Below are 19,649 nucleotides of genomic sequence, written 5' to 3'. Positions count from 1 at the left end.
GGTTGAAACGGTTTTCTGCTGTAGAGAGATGAGACTTCAGCTCTTCAAACAACAGCTTGTCTAGGGAAGCTACTTGAGACATAGTTGTCTTGGAGCTCTCCAAACCCAGCAAGGTACCTGCAGAGCTTCTTGGCAAATTCTTTTTATATTGTCTTGTCCTAGAGAGTGCCAGACTCTCTCTCGAACTTCAGAAATGTGAGAGTTTTGCTTATCTTGGAGAGTAAAGAACCCAGGAGATAAATGGAGATAGAAATAGTAAGAAAATAAATACTGTGCTCTCTTCCAGAAAATGAATAGATGTGTGTTTAATGCAATGGCATTACTTCTTTGTTCTACTGTCAGAATCTAATTTTGTCCAGCACGATATAAATTTTTCAGACTTTTTTTTGCAACTCCTGTAGGGTCTTTCCATTATGCAGAGCAGCTTTCTCTTCACACCCTTCCTCTGCCCAAAGACGCTGCACCCCTTTTCCTGTGCAGTGATAAGCATTAGCGTTTGGTGCCCATTTCTGGCAATCAGCAGCCTTCTATCCCCTGGTCAGTCAGAGCTAAGCTGATGGAGGTTTGGAAGAGGTTTCTGAGGTGACCAAATTCCTGCTTTAAGGTGAAGCTGGAAATTGTAGATTGGATGAGATCCTCTATTCAGCTTTGCCACTCCATCGTGAGGAAAGAAACATGGTCTTCAGTCGGAAGTTTTCCAGGTTCAGATTTGGATTGAGCTGATCTTTGATCTTAAACTTTTAAGCTGTTGGTGAGAAAAGGGGGAAATGACAATGAGGGAAAGAAAGACAGTTTTTAGCATGACTACTGCTTTCAGCTTTCATCTTCTAAACCTCAATAAATTTAATCACAGCTAGAAAAGTTGTGGATAAGTCAAGTTACATAAAAGCACTAGCACAATTTATCAGTTGCAGACGAAAACTAAAATAGAAGCTCAGCATTGAGAATATGCATTCTCTTCTGCACTGTGGTGTGTAGAAGTATTTTACTGAAATGACCTGCTGCCAGCAAGACACTGAGTGTGCTATCTCACTGTCTTTTTTGGATCTTATTCTGAAACAAGAATAGCAAAGTGTAAACAAAGCTGGCAATTTATCAAAGGCATCTTTTTTATTTGTTTTATGTCTGAGACAAAGCATTATTGTTCTTGGATAACCTGAGATTCTTGTGGCACCCAGTCACTGATAGCGGACTGCATCATAGCTTTTTCTGAAGTGCTTTATAAATTTGAGATTTTTTCTTTGCGTGAAACTTCTGACTGTCCAGGAAATGCTGTATCGGACAGTGTGCCTGAACAGCAACCGAGGCTTATTTCCTAAGTGGGTGCGTGTGGAGGGGGCATCAATGTCTTCTAACCGCACAGTTCAGCCAGCAGTATCCGCTTCTGTACGTTGTTTCTCCAGTACTGTAAGGTAATGAATTATGTACGTACAGACCAAACTTCTGATTGCAGTGGTATTTTTCTGTGTTCAGCATGTTTTGGCTCCTGCTTACAAAGAAATACTTCAGTTATTCTGGGGTGTTATTGTGGAAGAACTGGCTGACTTGGTACAATCATTCACTCATTGTGAATGTACAATCATTGAAGAGGCCGGGGAATGCTGCTAATCAATAGAAGCAAGCTTTTGTTAAACACTTGTTTTCCTTCTCATGCTTGTTTTCTTGAATCTCTCCAGTAGTGTTGGCCCCGATGGTATTCACGTTTGCCTTCTGAATTACCAGCCTTGCTGTTGGTCAGCAGGACGTAGATAGTCATGTGGTGAAACTCCACTCAACAGGCACAGCCTCAGCTTCATCAGTTATCTGCTCCTCTCCCAGCCCTCTTTCTTACAGTTTGGATGTTATCTATCTTTAACCTGTAAGAACTAGTACTTCCATGCCAAGCAGACAGTAGGTACGTTGCTGCAGCTGGCTGACTCTGGGACTTCTTGTTTGCAAGATTGCATGCACTCCAGTCAGGTAGTATCAAAATTTTTTCTGCTTCAGGACTTTTATGAAAGTGGACTCTTGTCATGAACCTGGCTTTATGAATTGGAAATGTTTTATTCTCGGGTGCTTTTACGATGAAAGTAATAAAATTAGCACTACAGCTGGTCCAGTCAGTGCTTGCAGTTGGAGCAAAATAGGAATGGTCACAGAAGCTTTATTATTCTTCTAGATCTGTTAATTTGGCATCTTTCTGGAGCGTTAATTCCAGATTTTGCCTGACAAATAATTTGACTCAAAAGCATTTGATTCCATTAGGGTAGTTTGTTAGATTTCAGAAATATATATGCTAGTATTTGTATTTCTCTTTCTGTACATCTTCATTCTTGAATGTACTTGGTTCCTCCTCTGGGAACCAGTAACTTCATGGAGTTCATGTAGTCAGGTGGCCGCAATGGATGCTACACCTCAGGCTCTGAAAATCCAACTGAAAATTCTCATTTTCATGTTACAGACGAACTTCCTATTTAAGTCTGGTAGTTTGAGCTTTTTTTTTTTTTGTCAGAACGGTAGTTCTTCCTTACTGCTACTGAGAAATAATTTCTTTGCTGTTAGAGAATGATTCATTAGCGAGTGGTTTGCATTTGCAGGAAGCCAGTCTTGTAGAGACCACATTCCTAGTGCTTGTTTGTTTTACAAACGCGAAATGCAGATGTCTTCCTTGTACAAGCAACTCAAAGGTGTCCGTCTGGGTCTGCCAGGCTGGGGGCTTAAGATAACAACCCGTGCAAGCCTGGCAGTGGCACTTCATCCCTACAAACTGGAGCAGACTGTATGTGTTGTCAGCAGTGGCCCTGTGTGCTACGCTCCATCTAATCGCAGGCTTCTGTGCGGGGAGGGAGGGCAGCGCTGCCTGGGCAGCCTTTGTTTTGTGAGGGTCACATCGCTGGTAAAGTCGAGGAAGGTGACATACCAGATCTTACACAGCATGAGCTAATGCTTCACATAGAATCATAGAATTAGTGAGGTTGGAAGGGACCTTTAAGATCATCAAGTCCAACCGTTAACCTACCCTGATAAAAACACCACCACTTCTAAACCATGTCCCTAAGCACCTCATCTACCCTTTTCTTAAACACCTCCAGGGATGGTGAATCCACCACCTCTCTGGGCAGCCTATTCCAATGTTTAATAACCCTTTCAGTGAAAAAAATGCTTCCTAATATCCAATCTAAACCTGCCCTGACATAACTTGAACCCATTTCCTCTTGTCCTATCACTTGTCACCAGGGAGAAGAGGTCAGCTCCCATCTCTCTAAAACCTCCTTTCAGGTAGTTGTAGAGGGTGATAAGGTCTCCCCTCAGCCTCCTCTTCTCCAGGCTAAACAACCCCAGATCCCTCAGTCGTTCCTCATAAGGTTTGTCCTCCAGACCCTTCACCAGCTTTGTAGCCCTTCTCTGGACACGCTCCAACACCTCAATGTCCTTCTTGTAGTGAGGGGCCCAAAACTGAACACAGTACTCGAGGTGAGGCCTCACCAGTGCCGAGTACAGGGGGATGAATACTTCCCTAGTCCGGCTCACCACACTATTCCTGATGCAGGCCAGGATGGTGTTGGCCTTCTTGGCTGCCTGGGCACACTGCTGGCTCATGCTCAGCCGGCTGTCCACCAACACTCCCAGGTCCTTTTCTGCCAGGCAGCTTTCGAGCCACTCCGCCCCCAGTCTGTAGCGCTGCATGAGGTTGTTGTGACCCAAGTGCAGGACCCGACACTTGGCCTTGTTGAACCTCATACCATTGGCCTCAGCCCATCTGTCCAGCCTGTCCAGATCCCTCTGCAGAGCCAATCTACCCTCAAGCAGATCAACACGCCCCCCCAGTTTAGTGTCGTCTGCGAACTTACTGAGGGTGCATTCGATCCCCTCATCCAGATCATTGATAAAGATATTAAAGAGAACGGGCCCCAGCACCGATCCCTGGGGGACACCACTTGTGACTGGACACCAACTGGATTTAACTCCATTTGCCACCACTCTCTGGACACGGCCATCCAGCCAGTTTTTTACCCAGCGAAGAGTACACCTGTCCAAGCCATGAGCAGCCAGTTTCTCCAGGAGAATGCTATGGGAAACGGTGTCAAAAGCCTTGCAAAAATCCGGGTAGATAACATCCACAGCTTTTCCCTCGTCCACTAAGTGGGTCACCTTGTCATAGAAGGAGATCAGGTTTGACAGGCATGACCTGCCTTTCACAAACCCATGCTGACTGGGCCTGATCACCCCGTTCTCTTGCATGTACCGTGTGATGGCACTGAGGATGATCTGCTCCATGACCTTCCCAGGCACCGATGTCAGACTGACTGGCCTGTAGTTCCCTGGATCCTCCTTCCGGCCCTTCTTATGGATGGGTGTCACATTTGCCAACCTCCAGTCAGCTGGGACCTCCCCGGTTATCCAGGACTGTTTATAAATGATGCAGAGTGGCCTGGTGAGCACTTGTGCCAGCTCCTTCAGTACCCATGGATGGATCCCATCCGGCCCCATAGATTTGTGCACCTCCAGGTGCTGAAGCAGGTCCCTCACCATTTCTCTTTGGATTACAGGGGCTTCATTCTGCTCCCCATCCCTGTATTCTAGCTCAGGGGTCGGGAAACTCAAGGAACAACTGGTCCTACTGCTGAAGACTGAGGCAAAGATGGCATTAAGTACCTCAGCCTTTTCCTCATCCTTGGTTACTACGTTACCGGCCCCATCTACTAGAGGACAGATATTATCCTTGGTCCTCTTTTTATTGCTAATATATTTATAGAAACTTTTTTTGTTGTCCTTGACAACAGAAGCCAGGTTTAGTTCTAGCTGAGCTTTGGCCCTTCTGATTTTTTCCCTACATTGCTTCACTAACTCTTTGTAGTCTTCCATCTTCTACAAAAAGGGTTATTTGAACGTTGAAAATTACTCTTTTATTACTGGGATTTTTTAGTGGCCAGCAAAGTGGTCAAATCAGAAAGTAGAGGTGGGTAAGAGCCATTTAAAAACCCCGTCTGCATCATGCATCGGTGCTGCACTGGTTGAGCTCAGTGAACCAACTGCCCAGCGCTGACAAATGCCTGTGCAGGACTGGGGCAGTATCCTGTGGCAGGGATAGGTCAGTGGTGTTGTGTTGTGAAACTGCACCTCTTCAGTGGGGTAGGTTTAGAAGAGGAACGAATATGCTGCCCCTAGGCGTGCAGAGTCTCTTTTGTAGAAGGAGCGACTGTTGCTTGTTTTTCGTTCCGGGGTTGCGTTGGGATTGCTGTGTGTTACCAGTGCATCGGACCCTGTGAGTCACCTGTAGCGGGATTCAAGAAGGCTTAGGGCTTTTCAGCTGGTGATTGAGACTGACAGCTTCTCTAGGGAAAAAAAAGGAGCTCTTCCTGCAGCCTGGGTGGAAGGAGCTGTGTTTTCTATGTGTATACTAGGGAGAGAGGTGCTATGGTGAGAGCTTGTCTCGGAGCGTGGGAGGTAGAGCCCTTTAACGTCAGAGGGTGTTCGAATGCAGAATGTGCAGACCGCTGGGCTTGCCCAGGTGCTTCCTAGCACAGAGAGGAGTGAGGAGGCAGAGGCCATGAGCCTTCTGAATCCCCCTGGAAGAGGTGTCTAGTTTGCAGGAGACCTGCTTCGTTTGAACTCCATGGGCCTGATAAAGGCATGAAGGGGTCAAGAGGCAGGTTGAAGGTCCAGCGGCTCAGTGTACGCCTGTGGTCTTGGTGGGTATGAGCCTTTTTATGCTCGCAGACCAGTCTGTTTTCTTCTGAAATAGGCTAATACACAGAAGCAAAGGAGAACTTGTTTGCTTGTACCCTTGTGACATGACTTTAAGTGTTGTGTTGCAGTATTCTAGAGGGTGCCTGGGCTAGCGCGGGCTGTGCTAGTGCTTGCCGGGAGTCCGCGTAATGCAAGCAGCTCTGCATGGAAATAGTCCCTGTCACAGTAGCTTTCCATCTTCCTATTCCAGCATATAATTTTCTTCTCTACAGTGAAGGCTCAGGAAAATGTTTTGGTTTTTCCCCCTACCCTTTGCTGTCACAGCATGGCTGCATTTGCAGCTTGTTATGGCTTCTCCAGCTCAGTAAGTGGTATCTGTCTGCTCCGTGGTGCCTACTTTGCATGCTTAGCGAGGACCCTAATCCCAGTCTGGTCTGGGCCTCTCAAGTGGTGACCGCTTGAGGACTGGATGTGGGGCTTCCATGAGCAGTTAAGCTAAACCAGTGAATTCTTGATTCCTTCTTCTCTGTGCTCTTGTGACCAAGTATGTGAGTTAGTTTGGGCACATCCATGCTTCACTCCAACCTGTATATTGCAGATGCACTGTCTATGTACATTATGTCTAGTAGTTTAATGGGAATTGAGTATCACTGGGATATTGTACTGAGTTTGTACAACTTATTAGTTTTATAAGAAGATCATAGTCCTAAACAGAGTTGTGGCCTCAAAATATGCCTAACTTGACTTTTTTTTTTTTTCTTTTGTTTTCCACCTAGGTATCACATGCTGTTGCAAAGCTAGTATTAGTTAGTTTTCACTGGCAAATCTCAGAGATTTTGGAAAGGTAAGTGTAAATAGTCTTACCTCTTTTGTGCTCAGTGCTTTTCCTCCTTGCTTTGCAAGAATGCTCAGGGTGGTCCATAGGTGTCTTTTTGACAAGCATCTTTGAACCTGAAAGCAGGGCGCACAGTCCATGCCAGGGAGCAGAGGAAAAACACCATTTTGTTGGGGCTGCATTGCCTGTAAGAAATTTGTAAACAGGGAGAGGGTAGTCGTGGCAAATGTCTTTCAGTCTGAGGAATTATTGTCATGCTGGGAACCCTGTAGATGCATTTAGCTTAAACTTTCAGATAACAGATTGAGAGTGCTGCATCTATATTTATTTATTTTAACAAATATGAAGATAACATGTTCTGTTTTGAACATATGAGCCATAAATCATAAAGGAGCACTGAACCTATGCTGATGTATTCTCTAGGAGTACATTCACGTTAAGGTTTTTGCTCCTTCTGAACGTAAGTGGTGTTTTTTTCCAAGCTGACTAGCATGTGGAGAGCAGGAGAAGGTGGTTTGAGAGAACTGAGAAGTGCAGCCCCTTTGTTGTTTGGTCAGAGTCACTGTAACGAAGTCCTCCAGCTCATTTCAAAAGGAGGGTTCAGACTCTGCCCAAACTTATACGGGAAGTGTGTCAGAAGGCAATGCTGTCTGGCAGCCCCTCCAGAAAATACTGGCTCAGAACTGAACATTGTCTGAAAATAGAGAGCATATCAGTCTGACTCATTCTGCCATGCCATTTTTGGCCCTGTAGCCAGCAACTTCATCCAGAGAACATATGGGAAATGCATCTCATGTATGGATATTGTTGCAACATCTTTGGTAACTGGCTTGTTGATGACCATCCATACGCTGAAAGCTTTTCTCTGGGGAATGTGGAGGGTGAGATTCCTGTATAGCAGCTCAGGGTGATCTTGCAGGTCAACTGATGAGATTTAAACAAGAGGAAGTTTGGGGAAGGGTTTACTGCTAAAGCTGTGACTTTGCAAGTTGTTCTCCTGTTGATCTGATCCTCAAACTTCTGTCTTGGTACAAAGTGACTTTATCAAATGAAAGATCTCTAATACGACTTAAAAGCGCTAGTGGGGAGGGAGGATTTACAGCAGAGTCACAACAGTGGTGCGGCTATTTCTGAATTCGCTGGTGATTTTTTTACTGGAGAAATAAACATTCCTCTTCAATGGAAATCCCAAACAGCAAAACATGTTTCGTTCTAAGACTACTGATAGACAGCACAATATGCCTAAGGGGTGATAATCTGTCACAGAGTAAATACTTAACTAGATAATAGGCTGGAGTCAAAGTGAGACCTAACCAGGATAACTTGATTTTTACAAAGGAATAGGAGACAGACAGGAGCCTTGCTGGAGTGTGTTATTATGGGCAATGCCTTAGGACTGCTCTAGGAGTATGGATAGAAAACCTTAGCTTCAAAAGTAATTTTTCAGGGGGAGGCAGAGAGTTGTAGAAAAATATTCATCAGGGAGTATGAGGGAAACATTAATCCATTACTGGGAGAAGTATTGCTCCGGTTTCTGATTTTAAAGAAACTCTCATAAAGTTTTGTTGATTAGAGTTCAGCTCACTGTGTGAAAGAGCCTCACACAGGACACATTTCCACTTTCCTTTTTGAAACCTACCCTACCATTTGCACAGAGCCTATTATTTATTCAGGAGAGAAGGATCAATTTAACAAAGCAAAATGTATTCAGAAATTGATTGGACCATTCTTCAATTGCCTTTTCAGGCACAAGTCTAATGCTGCCCAATTGCTAGTAGAAGCACGAGTTCAGCCCACCTCATCCAAACATGTAAGTATGCTAACTATTTTGGTTTGTTCCCTTGGCAGACACCTCTGAGCCACCTCATCGGAGGATTGCATTACTAATGGCATAGCCTGTCCCGTATTAACCCTTTGCAAACTGAGGTCCAACACCTTAACTCAATGCTGGGTTTACTTTTTAAACAAGAATGCATTCAAGAGGTGTCTAACATTTAAATAGCAGCTTTGCTATTGTCTTGCAGGTAGTGTTCAAGAATTACTTGCCTCAAGAAAATTAAGCTAACTTTTTGGCACGAATGATGGTACACAATGGAAGGAACAGAATGCATGGGCTTGGCTGCCTCTTCCAATTCTGCTTTCTGTAAAAGACACTCAAGGGAAGCCCTGACTGCACAGAGTGAACAGAGCTTGTCTGTGGCTGGAACAGAGATATTTTTTTTTTATTTTTTTCTTCCTGAGATGACTGTTTGCTGCACTGCTCTGCTCAGGGATGCTTAAGCCAAATCTCCCAGTGGTGTTGCTGCTGATACAGTCAGTAGTGATATTTGAACCAACAGCTTGTGTTTTGCGGCCAGGGCTACACCACAGATCTTTAGATACTTTTTTTTTTTTTCCCTTTAAATAGAAACTTCCTGTTGCACGTTTACAGGTTTCATTCGCAGTGGGTGTCTTGGCACAATCCACAGTTACCCAGGAACACATTTCCATGTGTCAGATTTTGAGTGATAAAGTATTAGATCTGAGAAACACTCTCTGGTTTGGGGGGGAGGGGAGATTTTAAAAGCCTGATTTGGCATCTGACCTGACTTGTAACTAGCAGAGGGCAAAAATGCTAAAACAGCTGACAGGAGTAAGCTTCATGGACTGAAAATAAATTATCTGCCTAGAGTCCAGAAAAAAAATCTTTGTTATTTGACATACCTGCACATTAGTCCATGTATTTTGAAAATTGTCTGAATCTTGTATCGGCTGTCACTTAAGTACTCTCCACTGCAATGGAGGTTTCATTTTGGGAAGAAATATATTACAGTTAAAAGGTTAGTTTAAGTCATGGAATCATGGAGTTTTCAGAGTTGGAAGGGACCTCTAGAGATCATCCAGCCCCACTCCCCTGCCAAAGCAGGATTGCCCAGAGCACATCACTCAGGACTGCATCCAGGCGGGTCTTGACAATCTCCAGAGAAGGGGACTCCCCCCCTCCCTGGGCAGCCTGTGCCCGTGCTCTGTCACCCTCACCGTAAGGAAGTGTTTCCGTGTATTTGAACGGAACTTCCTGTGTTCTAACTTGTGCCCATTGCCCCTCGTCCTGTCACTGGGAACCATTGAAAAGAGCCTGGCTCCATCCTCCTTCAACCCACCCTTTAGATACTTGTCCGCCATAATAAGGTCTCCCCTCAGCCTTCTCTTCTCCAGGCTAAAGAGCCCCAGCTCTCTCGGCCTTTCCTCATAAGGGAGATGCTCCAATCCCTCCATCATCTTAGTTGCCCTTTGCTGGACTCGCTCCAGCAGTTCCCTGTCCCTCTTGAACTGGGGAACCCAAAACTGGATGCAGTACTCCAGTTGTGGCCTCACCAGTGCAGAGTAGAGGGGGTCTTGACAAACTTGATTTGGTAGGCAGTTCACTACAGTCTTTTTGTATGTGCTAGGGCACGTTGCTCTGTGCTTGGACTCCAAATGCAGAACGATGATATTTTCAGGGCAGATGCTCCTACTGAGTGTAGAGCAACTGACCCTATAGGGAGAAGCTACAGTGGTGAGCTCAGAGGGACAGTTTGTGAAGGTTTGAGGCAATGCACGTGCTGTTTGAGTTGAGCAATTGCTGTAGGCATTCAACACTGGCACACTCGGTGAATCTTGTTCTGGACCATAAGTCAGGCCACTTAGAACAAAGTTGCATTATGTCCTTTTTCATGTGGTCATTCAATAAAGCAAGCTCTGTTGGTCATGTGGCTGCGTATCATGCTGCTGCTGCTCTGTGTCTCTGGCATGCAGAGCTGGGCATGGAAACCAACAGCTGTCTCGCACAAGCTTCTCAAAGAGTAGCAAAGATTTAAGTAGATGAAAAGTGATTATATGACTTCTCTGTGAAAGGAGAAATAGGAACATAAACTCCTGCTAACAGCTTTGTAGAGCCTTGTTTTTGATGATGCTGTGCGAGACCTAGTTCTTCAGGTCCCAAGGGTGAGCTGAGAAGTGTTGGAGGCTAGATCTGTTATCTGGGGATTAGTTCTGTGCTACCCAAGGGGGAATCCAGGCTGCTTCCCAGTGGTTTGGTGAAGCAACAGCAGAATTAAGCCTGACTTAAAACAAACCCTCTAATCCTTTTTAGCTGAAGGGATGATGCCTGCTTTGCCAAATGTAGCATAGGCAGAAGATAAGAGATGTGAGATGATGGTCTGTGAACTCCCTTTACTCTGCGTAAACACTCTACCCACTGCACCTTCAGTTGCCTTTCCTCTTACCCAAAATTATTGTCCAGTAAAAGGGCACTGCTAAGCCTGCTTCCAGCCATAGCTGCTCTTCAGGTCTTGTGGAACAGTGATAGAGTCTGACCCAGCTAACAAAGAATATCAGTAAATTCGGGGAAGGACTAACACAATGATGTATTTCCTCATTTTTCAAACAAGGTGAGAGTAAGAACCAGAAAAGTAAAGGTGAGTTCTGGGTAGCACTAGATTAGAGTCAGGAGCTGTTCAGTGACTGTCAATCTTGTGCTCCGTGAGATTAAAGAGGTTCTTGTGAAGGACTGAGTGTCGGGGCAGTGCAGCACCCCAACACACCAGCTGCTTATGAACCTGTTCTGGCCTGTAGCTCACCTGAGACCATTGTCACAATGATGCAGGTGCCTGTGGAGGAGGTGAGAATACTCTGGGAGCGCTGGGATGCTTTCACTGTAATGCTGATTTTTCTCTCTCCCAGGCGATGGTACATTCCTCCCATCACTGCGCAGTGTGCATGCAGTTTGTCCGGAAGGAGAACTTGCTCTCGCTGGCTTGTCAGCACCAGTTCTGTCGCAGTTGTTGGGAGCAGCATTGTACAGTGCTCGTCAAGGATGGTGTTGGAGTCGGTGAGTTCAAGGCGGATATGGTACTGGGTCTGTATTTGTGCTATGTTGGCCATTCTGATAATGACTGGCTGAATTGGTCTAAAACGTCTCAGTAATGAGAAAATGGAGCATGGAATGAGTATTTGTGACAAACTTAACTTGAACTAGTGGTGTTACCTGAATCCCTGGTTAGTGTTGGCATACCACCAGGAGAGTGCTACTCCTGCCTAACAAAACTTACAAGTCCATAGGTCCATTTGCTGCTTTTCTCCCCCTGTAATCCTAGAATCACAGAATGGTTTAGGTTGGAAGGGACCTTGAAGATCATTAAGTTCCAACCCCCCTGCCATAGGCAGGCACACCTCCCATTAGACCAGGTTGCCCAAGGCCACGTCCAGCCTGGCCTTGAACACCTCCAGGGATGGGGCCTCAACAGCCTCTCTGGGCAACCTGTCCCAGTGCCGCACCACCCTCAGAGTGAAAAACTTCTTCCTAATGTTCAATCTGAACCTGCCCTCTTCCAGTTTAAAGCCATTCCCCCTCATCCTATCACTACATGCCCTAGTAAGAAGTCCTTCCCCAGCTCTCCTGTAGGCCCCCTTTAGGTACTAGAAGGCCACAATAAGGTCTCTCCGGAGCCTTCTCTTCTCCAGGCTGAACAGCCCCAACTCTCTCAGCCTCTCCTCATAGGAGAGCTGCTCCAGCCCTCGCATCATCCTCGTGGCTCTCCTCTGGACACACTCCAGCAGGTCCATGTCCTTCTTATGTTGGGGACTCCAGAGCTGGATGCAGTACTGCAGGTGGGGTCTCACGAGAGAGGAGTAGAGGGGCAGAATCCCCTCCTTTGACCTGCTGGCCACACTTCTGATGCAGCCCAGGATACAGTTGGCCTTCTGGGCTGCGATCGCACATTGCTGGCTCATGTTGAGCTTCTCGTCAGTCAGCACACCCGGGTCCTTCTCCTCAGGGCTGCTCTCCAGCCATTCCCCGCCCAGCCTGGATTTGTGCTTGGGATTGCCCCGACCCAGATGTAGGACCTCGCACTTGGCCTTGTTGAACTGCATGAGGTTGGCTTGGGCGCACCTCTCCAGCCTGTCCAGGTCCCTCTGGATGGCATCCCTCCCCTCCAGCGTGTCTACCTCGCCAAACAGCTTGGTATCATCAGCAGACTTGCTGAGGGTGCACTTGACCCCACTGTCCATGTCACCGACAAAGATGTTGAACAGTACAGGTCCCAGTTCTGACCCCTGAGGAACGCCACTCGTCACTGCTCTCCACTTGAACATCGAGCCGTTGACCGCAACTCTGAGTGTGACTGTCCAGCCAGTTCTTTATACACCAAGTAGTTTGTCGGATCCATGTCTCTCCAATTTAGAGACCAGGATATCGTGTGGAACAGTGTCAAACACTTTGTACAAGTCCAGGTAGATGACATCGGTTGCTCTTCCCTTGTCCACTGCTGCTGTAACCCCTTCGTAGAAGGCCACCAAGTTTGTCAGGCATGACCTGCCCTTGGTGAAGCCATGCTGACTGTCACCAATCACCTCCTTGTTTTCTGTGTGCCTCAGCAGAGTTTCCAGGAGGATCTGCTCCATGATCTTGCCAGGCACAGAGGTGAGACTGACTGGCCTGTAGTTCCCTGGGTCTTCCTTGTTTCCCTTTTTGAAAATCAGGGTTATGTTTCCCCTTTTCCAGATGGCAGGAACCTCCCCAGACTGCCACGATTTCTCAAATATGATGGCTAGTGGCTTAGTGACCTTATCTGCCAGTTCCCTCAGGACCCGCAGATGTATCTCATCAGGTCCCATGGACTTGTGCACCTTCAGATTCCTCAGGTGGTCTCACACTTGATCTTCACCTACAGTGGGCGGTTCTTCATTTTCCCAATCCTCGCCTTTGCATTCTGCATCACGGGCAGTGTGGCTGCAGTCCTTGCCAGTGAAGACTGAGGCAAAAAAGTCATTGAGTACCTCAGAAAAGTCATTGAGTACCATTGAGTATTGAGTGATCTCAGTAGCATGATGGTAACAATTTAGAAGCTGCAAATCTGCTGCATTTTGAGTTTGCATCTCTCATGATGTATTGTTGCACTGCCCCTGGAGTGCTTGTGGATGCAAACTTCTGTTCCCTTTGTGTTGGATAGAAGCCAGTAGTTGCCAGAGTTCCTCTGGGCTTTTCCCAGCCTGTCCTTCATGCTGGTGTGGCAATAACATGCAATTTTCTACTTTAAGTATCTCACCTTGTTAATACTGGTTGAGGCACTTACGGGTCCTGGATACACATGTGCCCTGTCATCTTTTGGTGAAGACAGTTGGGCTTCAACCTTTCAGCAGCCCTGATAGATCTGTTTCACAGTTGTGTCCCTCTTGCCACAACAACAGATGGCACCTAGGAAACTGTGTTGAATGCTCTCTGTGCATTTACTCCTTAGGATAAGTTGCACTATGCTAAAATGTTGCTTTTTCTTTTCAGGGGTCTCCTGCATGGCTCAGGACTGCCTACTTCGAACACCGGAAGACTTTGTGTTTCCATTGCTGCCTAGTGAAGAGCTGAAAGACAAATACAGGCGCTACCTCTTCAGGGACTATGTGGAGGTATTGGTTTTTTCAGTTTTAAAATACTCTGGGTCAATTCACCAATGTCTTGCAGAAATTTTGTTTGAAGTGTCTTGCATCTTTGATTAGAAATGCAGTAACTGCAGCAAAATTGTCCCTGATAAACATCATGTGGCTGTTCCTGTAGGACAGCCTCACTGACAAAACGCTCTAGCAGGTTGCCAAAGTAAATTCTGCTGTAAGGTCAACCAGTAACTCCTTGGCTGGTGCTTGGCTCTTTTCCTGAAGGAGAATTCTCAGTGTTGCAGCTGAAAACTTCAAATTTCAGTCTGAGTTTTAAAGTCCTTTTTGCTCTTGCATAGATATTTTAGGTTCTGAAAAATAAGTCACTCAGTGTATTCTAACTCAGTTGGCTTGCTTAATAACATTTTATATGAGGTTTTTGGAAATTTAAGCAGAAATCGTAAGGGTTAAATGTGCAGGAAGTATTCTGGTACCTGCAAACACGCTGGGAACGCTCAAGAAGCAGCGAAGCAGTACAAAAGAGTGGTGTAGCCTCTCTTCAATAAGACACCCTTTGGGAGGGAACAGCCACCACAGGAGAGCAGCTGAGTACGTTCTGGGACATAAGGAGAGTATGGGGAAAGAGCTCAAATGGAGTAAAACTGTCTTGTTGGGGTCTTATGGCTGTATTGCTGTGTTTACTTTGTCTGTAACCCTCCGTTTGAATTCCATGTCCTAGAGAAGCTGTAAGTAACTAATACTCCCTTTCCTAACGTGGAAGAGGTTTGCCTGCTCTGTTGGCTAAGATCTGGTGACAATTTTCACTGTCTTTTTCAAAAAGAAATACTGACTTATGTATTTTTGAGGATAGGAGCGGTTATACTTGAGCGGATAAAGATAATGCTCTTCTGCACCCACTGCTGATCTTACCACCTTGGTATGTTCACAGAGCCATTATCAGCTGCAGCTGTGTCCTGGTGCAGATTGCCCTATGGTCATACAGGTACAGGAGCCAAAAGCCCGTCGAGTGCAGTGCAATCGTTGCAATGAGGTCTTCTGGTAAGAAACAGAGAAGGTTAAAGATCATGGGGAAAGTGTATGCTGTCCTCAGGGCCACTCCATTTGCTTGCCAGCGAGTTCAGTGTGTAGAAGCATCTCAAATGCTTTGATAGAGTTGTTTGTAACTTGAGTTAGTGTGAGTAATTGGACACTTGGGGTCTGACTTCTGCAGGTGGTCAGCCCTCCCGTCACTCTCTACACTCCTTGGGAGTTGAATGTTCTGACAACCAGAGAATGCAGAGCTTAAGTAAAGAAGGGATTACAAATCTTCAGTTCTCATATTTTGGCTAGGTTGCAAACTTTGGTACAGACCTAGTGACTGGTAGAGATCCTGGTAATGGATGTGGAGGCCTCTCTGCCATCTGCTGGTATTAAGTTTTTAAGTTTATTACAAGTATTTGACTCCCAGAGGGTGTTGTGTTTTGAGGCTCGTGTGAGAATAACTTTCTGCTGAATAGGAAAGCTCATGTTCCTTGTCTGACTTCACGTGTGTATGGGACCAGAGAAAAAGATAGCTTGCAGGGCTGCTGAAGTGTCTTCTGCTCCTGGGTCTCCAGAATCACTGCCGTCGAGAATGTCTGTGGAGCACAATACAACTGGTTTAGAGACCCAGCTTACTGGTATCTCCATGCAAATAGGGCTTCCTCACCTGGGGCTGTTAAGGTCATGCTAATGCAGGTGCCTGGTATCTACCGCTGGAGTCAGACTACTTGTAAAGCCACTCGTACACCCCAGGCCTCTGCAGTCATGTTAGAGCAGACATAAGTAGACTCTAGGGAGGGATGCGTCAGCCCTCAGGCACGTGGTTTGTCAGTGAAAGCCTCAGTTCACTCTCATCCTGACACTGGTTTCTGCACAAGAGGGTGGGGGTTTATTGAAGTTCAGCCTTGGTCTTTGCACTGTAGTAATACCCAAATGCATTTGTGTCCCTTATGCTTGCTTGGCCTCCCAGATTTTGGTCATCAGGAAAACCTCAATTCTTGAGTCATTTCCTTGGAAATAGCTATGTCTTCTTTTTCCCCCCTCCCCCCTGTTAAGCTTTAAGTGTCGGCAGATGTACCATGCACCCACAGACTGTGCCACCATTCGGAAATGGCTCACCAAGTGTGCAGATGACTCCGAAACAGCCAACTACATCAGTGCTCACACTAAAGACGTAAGGACAAGCACCTGCATGTTTTTTCTTGTCCTCTAGTCCTGCCTGGGAAGCAAGATACAGTTCTGTAAATACATAGCATTGTGTGCTGCTTTTTCACAGACTGCAGATTCTCACAGCTCCCTCGGGACTGTGATATAACACAACTGAATGTCTTGGGAACACTTTGTGTGGGAAGTCCAGCTGCCCTCCTGAGGCAAGGACCTGGTGGTCCTTATTCCAGACCTGATGTCTTTGGCAGCCAGGTGTGCTCTCCTCCCACGAGCAAAAGAATTGTGGTTACTTAGAAACGATCGGTGAAGGTGTATTCAAAATGGAAGGAGAGAGTGTAGTAAGTGTGGAGTCAGATCCAAATAAGGCACTAGTGGGGTTTAAACCTGAACAACTGTGAACTGGAAGAGGAGGGAGATAAAGTCTTAATTTGGCAAGGATGACAAAATGGGGTAAATGAAGTCTATAAATGAGACCTTGAAGTACTTGTAATAGATTTAGACCCAAGAAAAGAAATAGTATTACATGTTGTGCACTCTAGTCTTCGCATAGAATTATCTTTAAAAGCTATAGATACACTACCTTTATCCTCTAGATCAGCTGTCTGCAGCTTGGAACTTTTGACATCTTTTGCGGATTTTGCAGCCTGACTTCAAAACAGTTCTTAGCTGGCATTTGTTCTACCATAGCCAATGACAATTGTGACAGTGCTAATTAGCCCAAGGTTCAGTTGTGTTAGGAAAGTGGGTGGTTAGATAGACTAGAGATATTACATTCCCTTCTTTCTCTGGAGAAGGTGTCAACATGTGATGGCATTGTTTCTGCTATGCTCTTTTGTAGAAGTAAGGTTCTGTTATATTCAGTGTTGTCCTGGCATACATTTTGCCTGCCATTAAAATTTAGAAAAAGCAGCAAAACTCAATTTCTTCTTTGTACCTATGCAACCCAAAAAATGTAACTGAACTTGACACTCCAGGGTGATGGAGCAAAGAAGTGTGCGGCTCTCACTGTGGTCAGCCATTTCTCTGCAGCTAGCTAAGTTGTCATCTGTTAGTGGCTGCTGAAAGCAGGATATAGTGCTGATTATCTTGTAGTCTAAGTAGCTGTGGAAGTTACTGTCATACGTGAACTAATTATGTCCTTGTGCCTGAGCAACTGCTAAATGGTAACTCAGTGAGACCTTTAGTTTTACAAGGAGTAACAACAGCAAACTTTTCTTGAGCAAGTGGTCCAGTGCTGCAGTGTAACTTCCCTGGCTTTGCCTTTCTGCCTCCTTTTTACAAGAAGCTGTCAGGATTTGGTGGGAGGCAGTGTATATATATATATGTTAATTTCTCATATACGCGTATGCTTATTAAAAAAAAAAAATAGGAGAAGAATAATCATTCAAGTGTTGTCATTCTCCAGAAGGCTGCTAGAGAGAGTTGGATCTAACAAATGCTTCTGTTTCCCCAGTGTCCCAAGTGCAATATCTGTATTGAAAAGAACGGAGGCTGCAATCACATGGTGAGCAGTTCCCTGAACACGTCAGACCTTCCTTATTATAAGCGGAATTTTTTTTCCCCCACTTTCCACTAACCAGTGTCTCCTGTCTCTTCTTTTTCAGCAATGCTCCAAATGCAAGCATGGTAAGTAGGATTTGGGAACAGGTTTCTCTGCAATGTTTGTTAGTGATGATGTTCACTTCTCCTTTTTTTTGTGATATGAAGACAAATTGTGTATATTGACTGAAATATTTTCCCACTGGTAAAAGGTGAACAGGATATTAATTACAGACTTGTGTGTGATAACTTTATATTTACTTTTTTTTTCACTGGCTGTGATCTCAGCTGCATTCTGATTCAGTGCTGGTTTGGCTCCATCTCCCTGGCATGTCCATTGTATAGAGAAATCTCCATCTCTGTCCTAGTATTAACAGTAGAATCTATCTCAGAGGAGAGTATTAAATGTTTTCCATGTAATCGTATTTGTCATCAGCTGCAAATACTGTCAGAACTGAGCCATTTACTCAGATCAGCTCAAGTCCTTCTGCTTAGTGATGGAAATAATGAGCTTCAACCCAGATGAAACTGCAGGAGCTGTGAATTGTTCTGCGTAACGTTATCTGTTGGACTTCTCAGTCGACCCCTGTGCAATTAGCAGCCTGAGTGTCTTTGGCCCATTGTGTGGTCCTACAAAATGACAGCCTGTTCTTGCACTTGTCTTTTCATGGCAGAATTAATTTCTGTTGCCTTAGAGTGAGACAGTTTGTATCCAGCCTTCTAAGTGTGCCACCAGGAAATATTATAACATCAGAACCTTATTTGGGAGATGATTAAAGATTACTGTCCTCTCTCATTTCCTTTGCTTTTGGGGTCCTCAGCAGCACTGGATGTGATTTGATGGAGCTCTGTGACAAGGGTGAGCAGGCGAGTGCCAAGGTACCATGGTGTCTAGCACATGAGAAGGATGGTGAATTCTGGAAATACAAATTTCAGTCTCTTATTACAGGTAGCACAGAAGTGATTCCTATTGTAGCAACTTAATCTCAGTCTTTTTTCCTTCTCAGCAGAACACTCACAGCCTCACTCTGAAATCAGGAAACTGTCACGCGGGTTTTGCTGTTGCTCTCTTTCCTCCACTTTATTCCCAATTCAGTGGCTCCTAACTTGAAGTGTTATAAACCACTGATATCTGAAGTTAGCTGGGTAGTTCCCTCCTCAGGAGAACTGGGGGCAGACTTTCTTTTGCATGAGTTAGTTCACTTTTGGATTTGATTGTTCATATTTTATTCAGCTGGAGGTCCACATGGGGCAGTATGCCAGTGGTGTGGAGGATGCAACTCACAAATAAGGCTGCAGACTGTCTCTCCTTCAGTCTAGAGTGGCAGCCTGTGCAGAGCACACGTACAGTTCTGCCATTGCTCTTGGTGTACAGGATGCAGCGCTTCAGGATTTCACTTTCCATAGTTGCACAGGAGGCTGTACAATTAAAATCCTCAAGACAGGCTGGTATTTTTGGCTCACTATTGTGTTCCATTATGCAAGATGATACCAAATCTACGTGTTTCTTGGCTTAGCAGAAGTATGTGAAAACAGATGGGCTGTGTCTCCTGAAGCTTTTCTTTCTCGGAAGTTTTTTTCTGTACTTCACAGTGGGTTTTTCACTGTTTTCTGCAGATTTCTGCTGGATGTGTCTGGGAGACTGGAAGACTCATGGCAGCGAGTACTACGAATGCAGTCGGTACAAAGAGAATCCTGATATTGTAAACCAGAGTCAGCAAGCACAGGCCAGGGAGGCCCTTAAGAAGTACTTGTTCTATTTTGAGAGGGTAGGAGACATCTCCTTGGCCAGAGCTGCTGTAGCCTTTTAATGCTCCCTGCCTGGTGCAAAGGTCACTGCCAGCAATCTCCATGCAAGAAACTGCCCAAAGAGAATCTGTGCAGAATTTTCAGGCCCTGTTGTTTTTTACTCAAAATCCTGCCCCGAGAGTCCCATCCAAACCAATAATGTCCTACCCAAAGCAAATCATAGTCGCTGCTGTATTTCCTCGTGCTAGAGAAAATCAGTATT

The 19,649-nt window shown here is 45.4% G+C and overlaps 1 protein-coding gene across 1 annotated transcript in view; it reads left to right on the top strand.

Annotated features, from left to right (window-relative positions):
- The window catches only part of LOC309684067 (E3 ubiquitin-protein ligase ARIH2-like), a gene marked incomplete at its 3' end in the record, with an annotated part of 32,328 nt that extends 12,921 nt beyond the window's left edge, over positions 1-19,407 (top strand). Inside the window, exons 3-11 of the mRNA XM_082500029.1 lie at positions 6,447-6,514; positions 8,252-8,315; positions 11,207-11,354; positions 13,806-13,927; positions 14,841-14,950; positions 15,989-16,106; positions 17,553-17,603; positions 17,704-17,725; positions 19,256-19,407. Coding sequence (XP_082356155.1) covers positions 6,447-6,514; positions 8,252-8,315; positions 11,207-11,354; positions 13,806-13,927; positions 14,841-14,950; positions 15,989-16,106; positions 17,553-17,603; positions 17,704-17,725; positions 19,256-19,407 — 855 coding nt within the window. The remainder of the gene's footprint in view (positions 1-6,446; positions 6,515-8,251; positions 8,316-11,206; positions 11,355-13,805; positions 13,928-14,840; positions 14,951-15,988; positions 16,107-17,552; positions 17,604-17,703; positions 17,726-19,255) is intronic.
- Between the last annotated feature and the right edge of the window lie 242 nt (positions 19,408-19,649).

This window comes from Vanellus vanellus (genome assembly GCF_965231255.1).
Source record: "Vanellus vanellus genome assembly, contig: HAP1_SCAFFOLD_1165, whole genome shotgun sequence".
NCBI classification, from domain to species: Eukaryota; Metazoa; Chordata; class Aves; order Charadriiformes; family Charadriidae; genus Vanellus; species Vanellus vanellus.
Note: the sequence above shows the minus strand (reverse complement) of the source record. Positions and strands in the feature narration are given on the sequence as shown.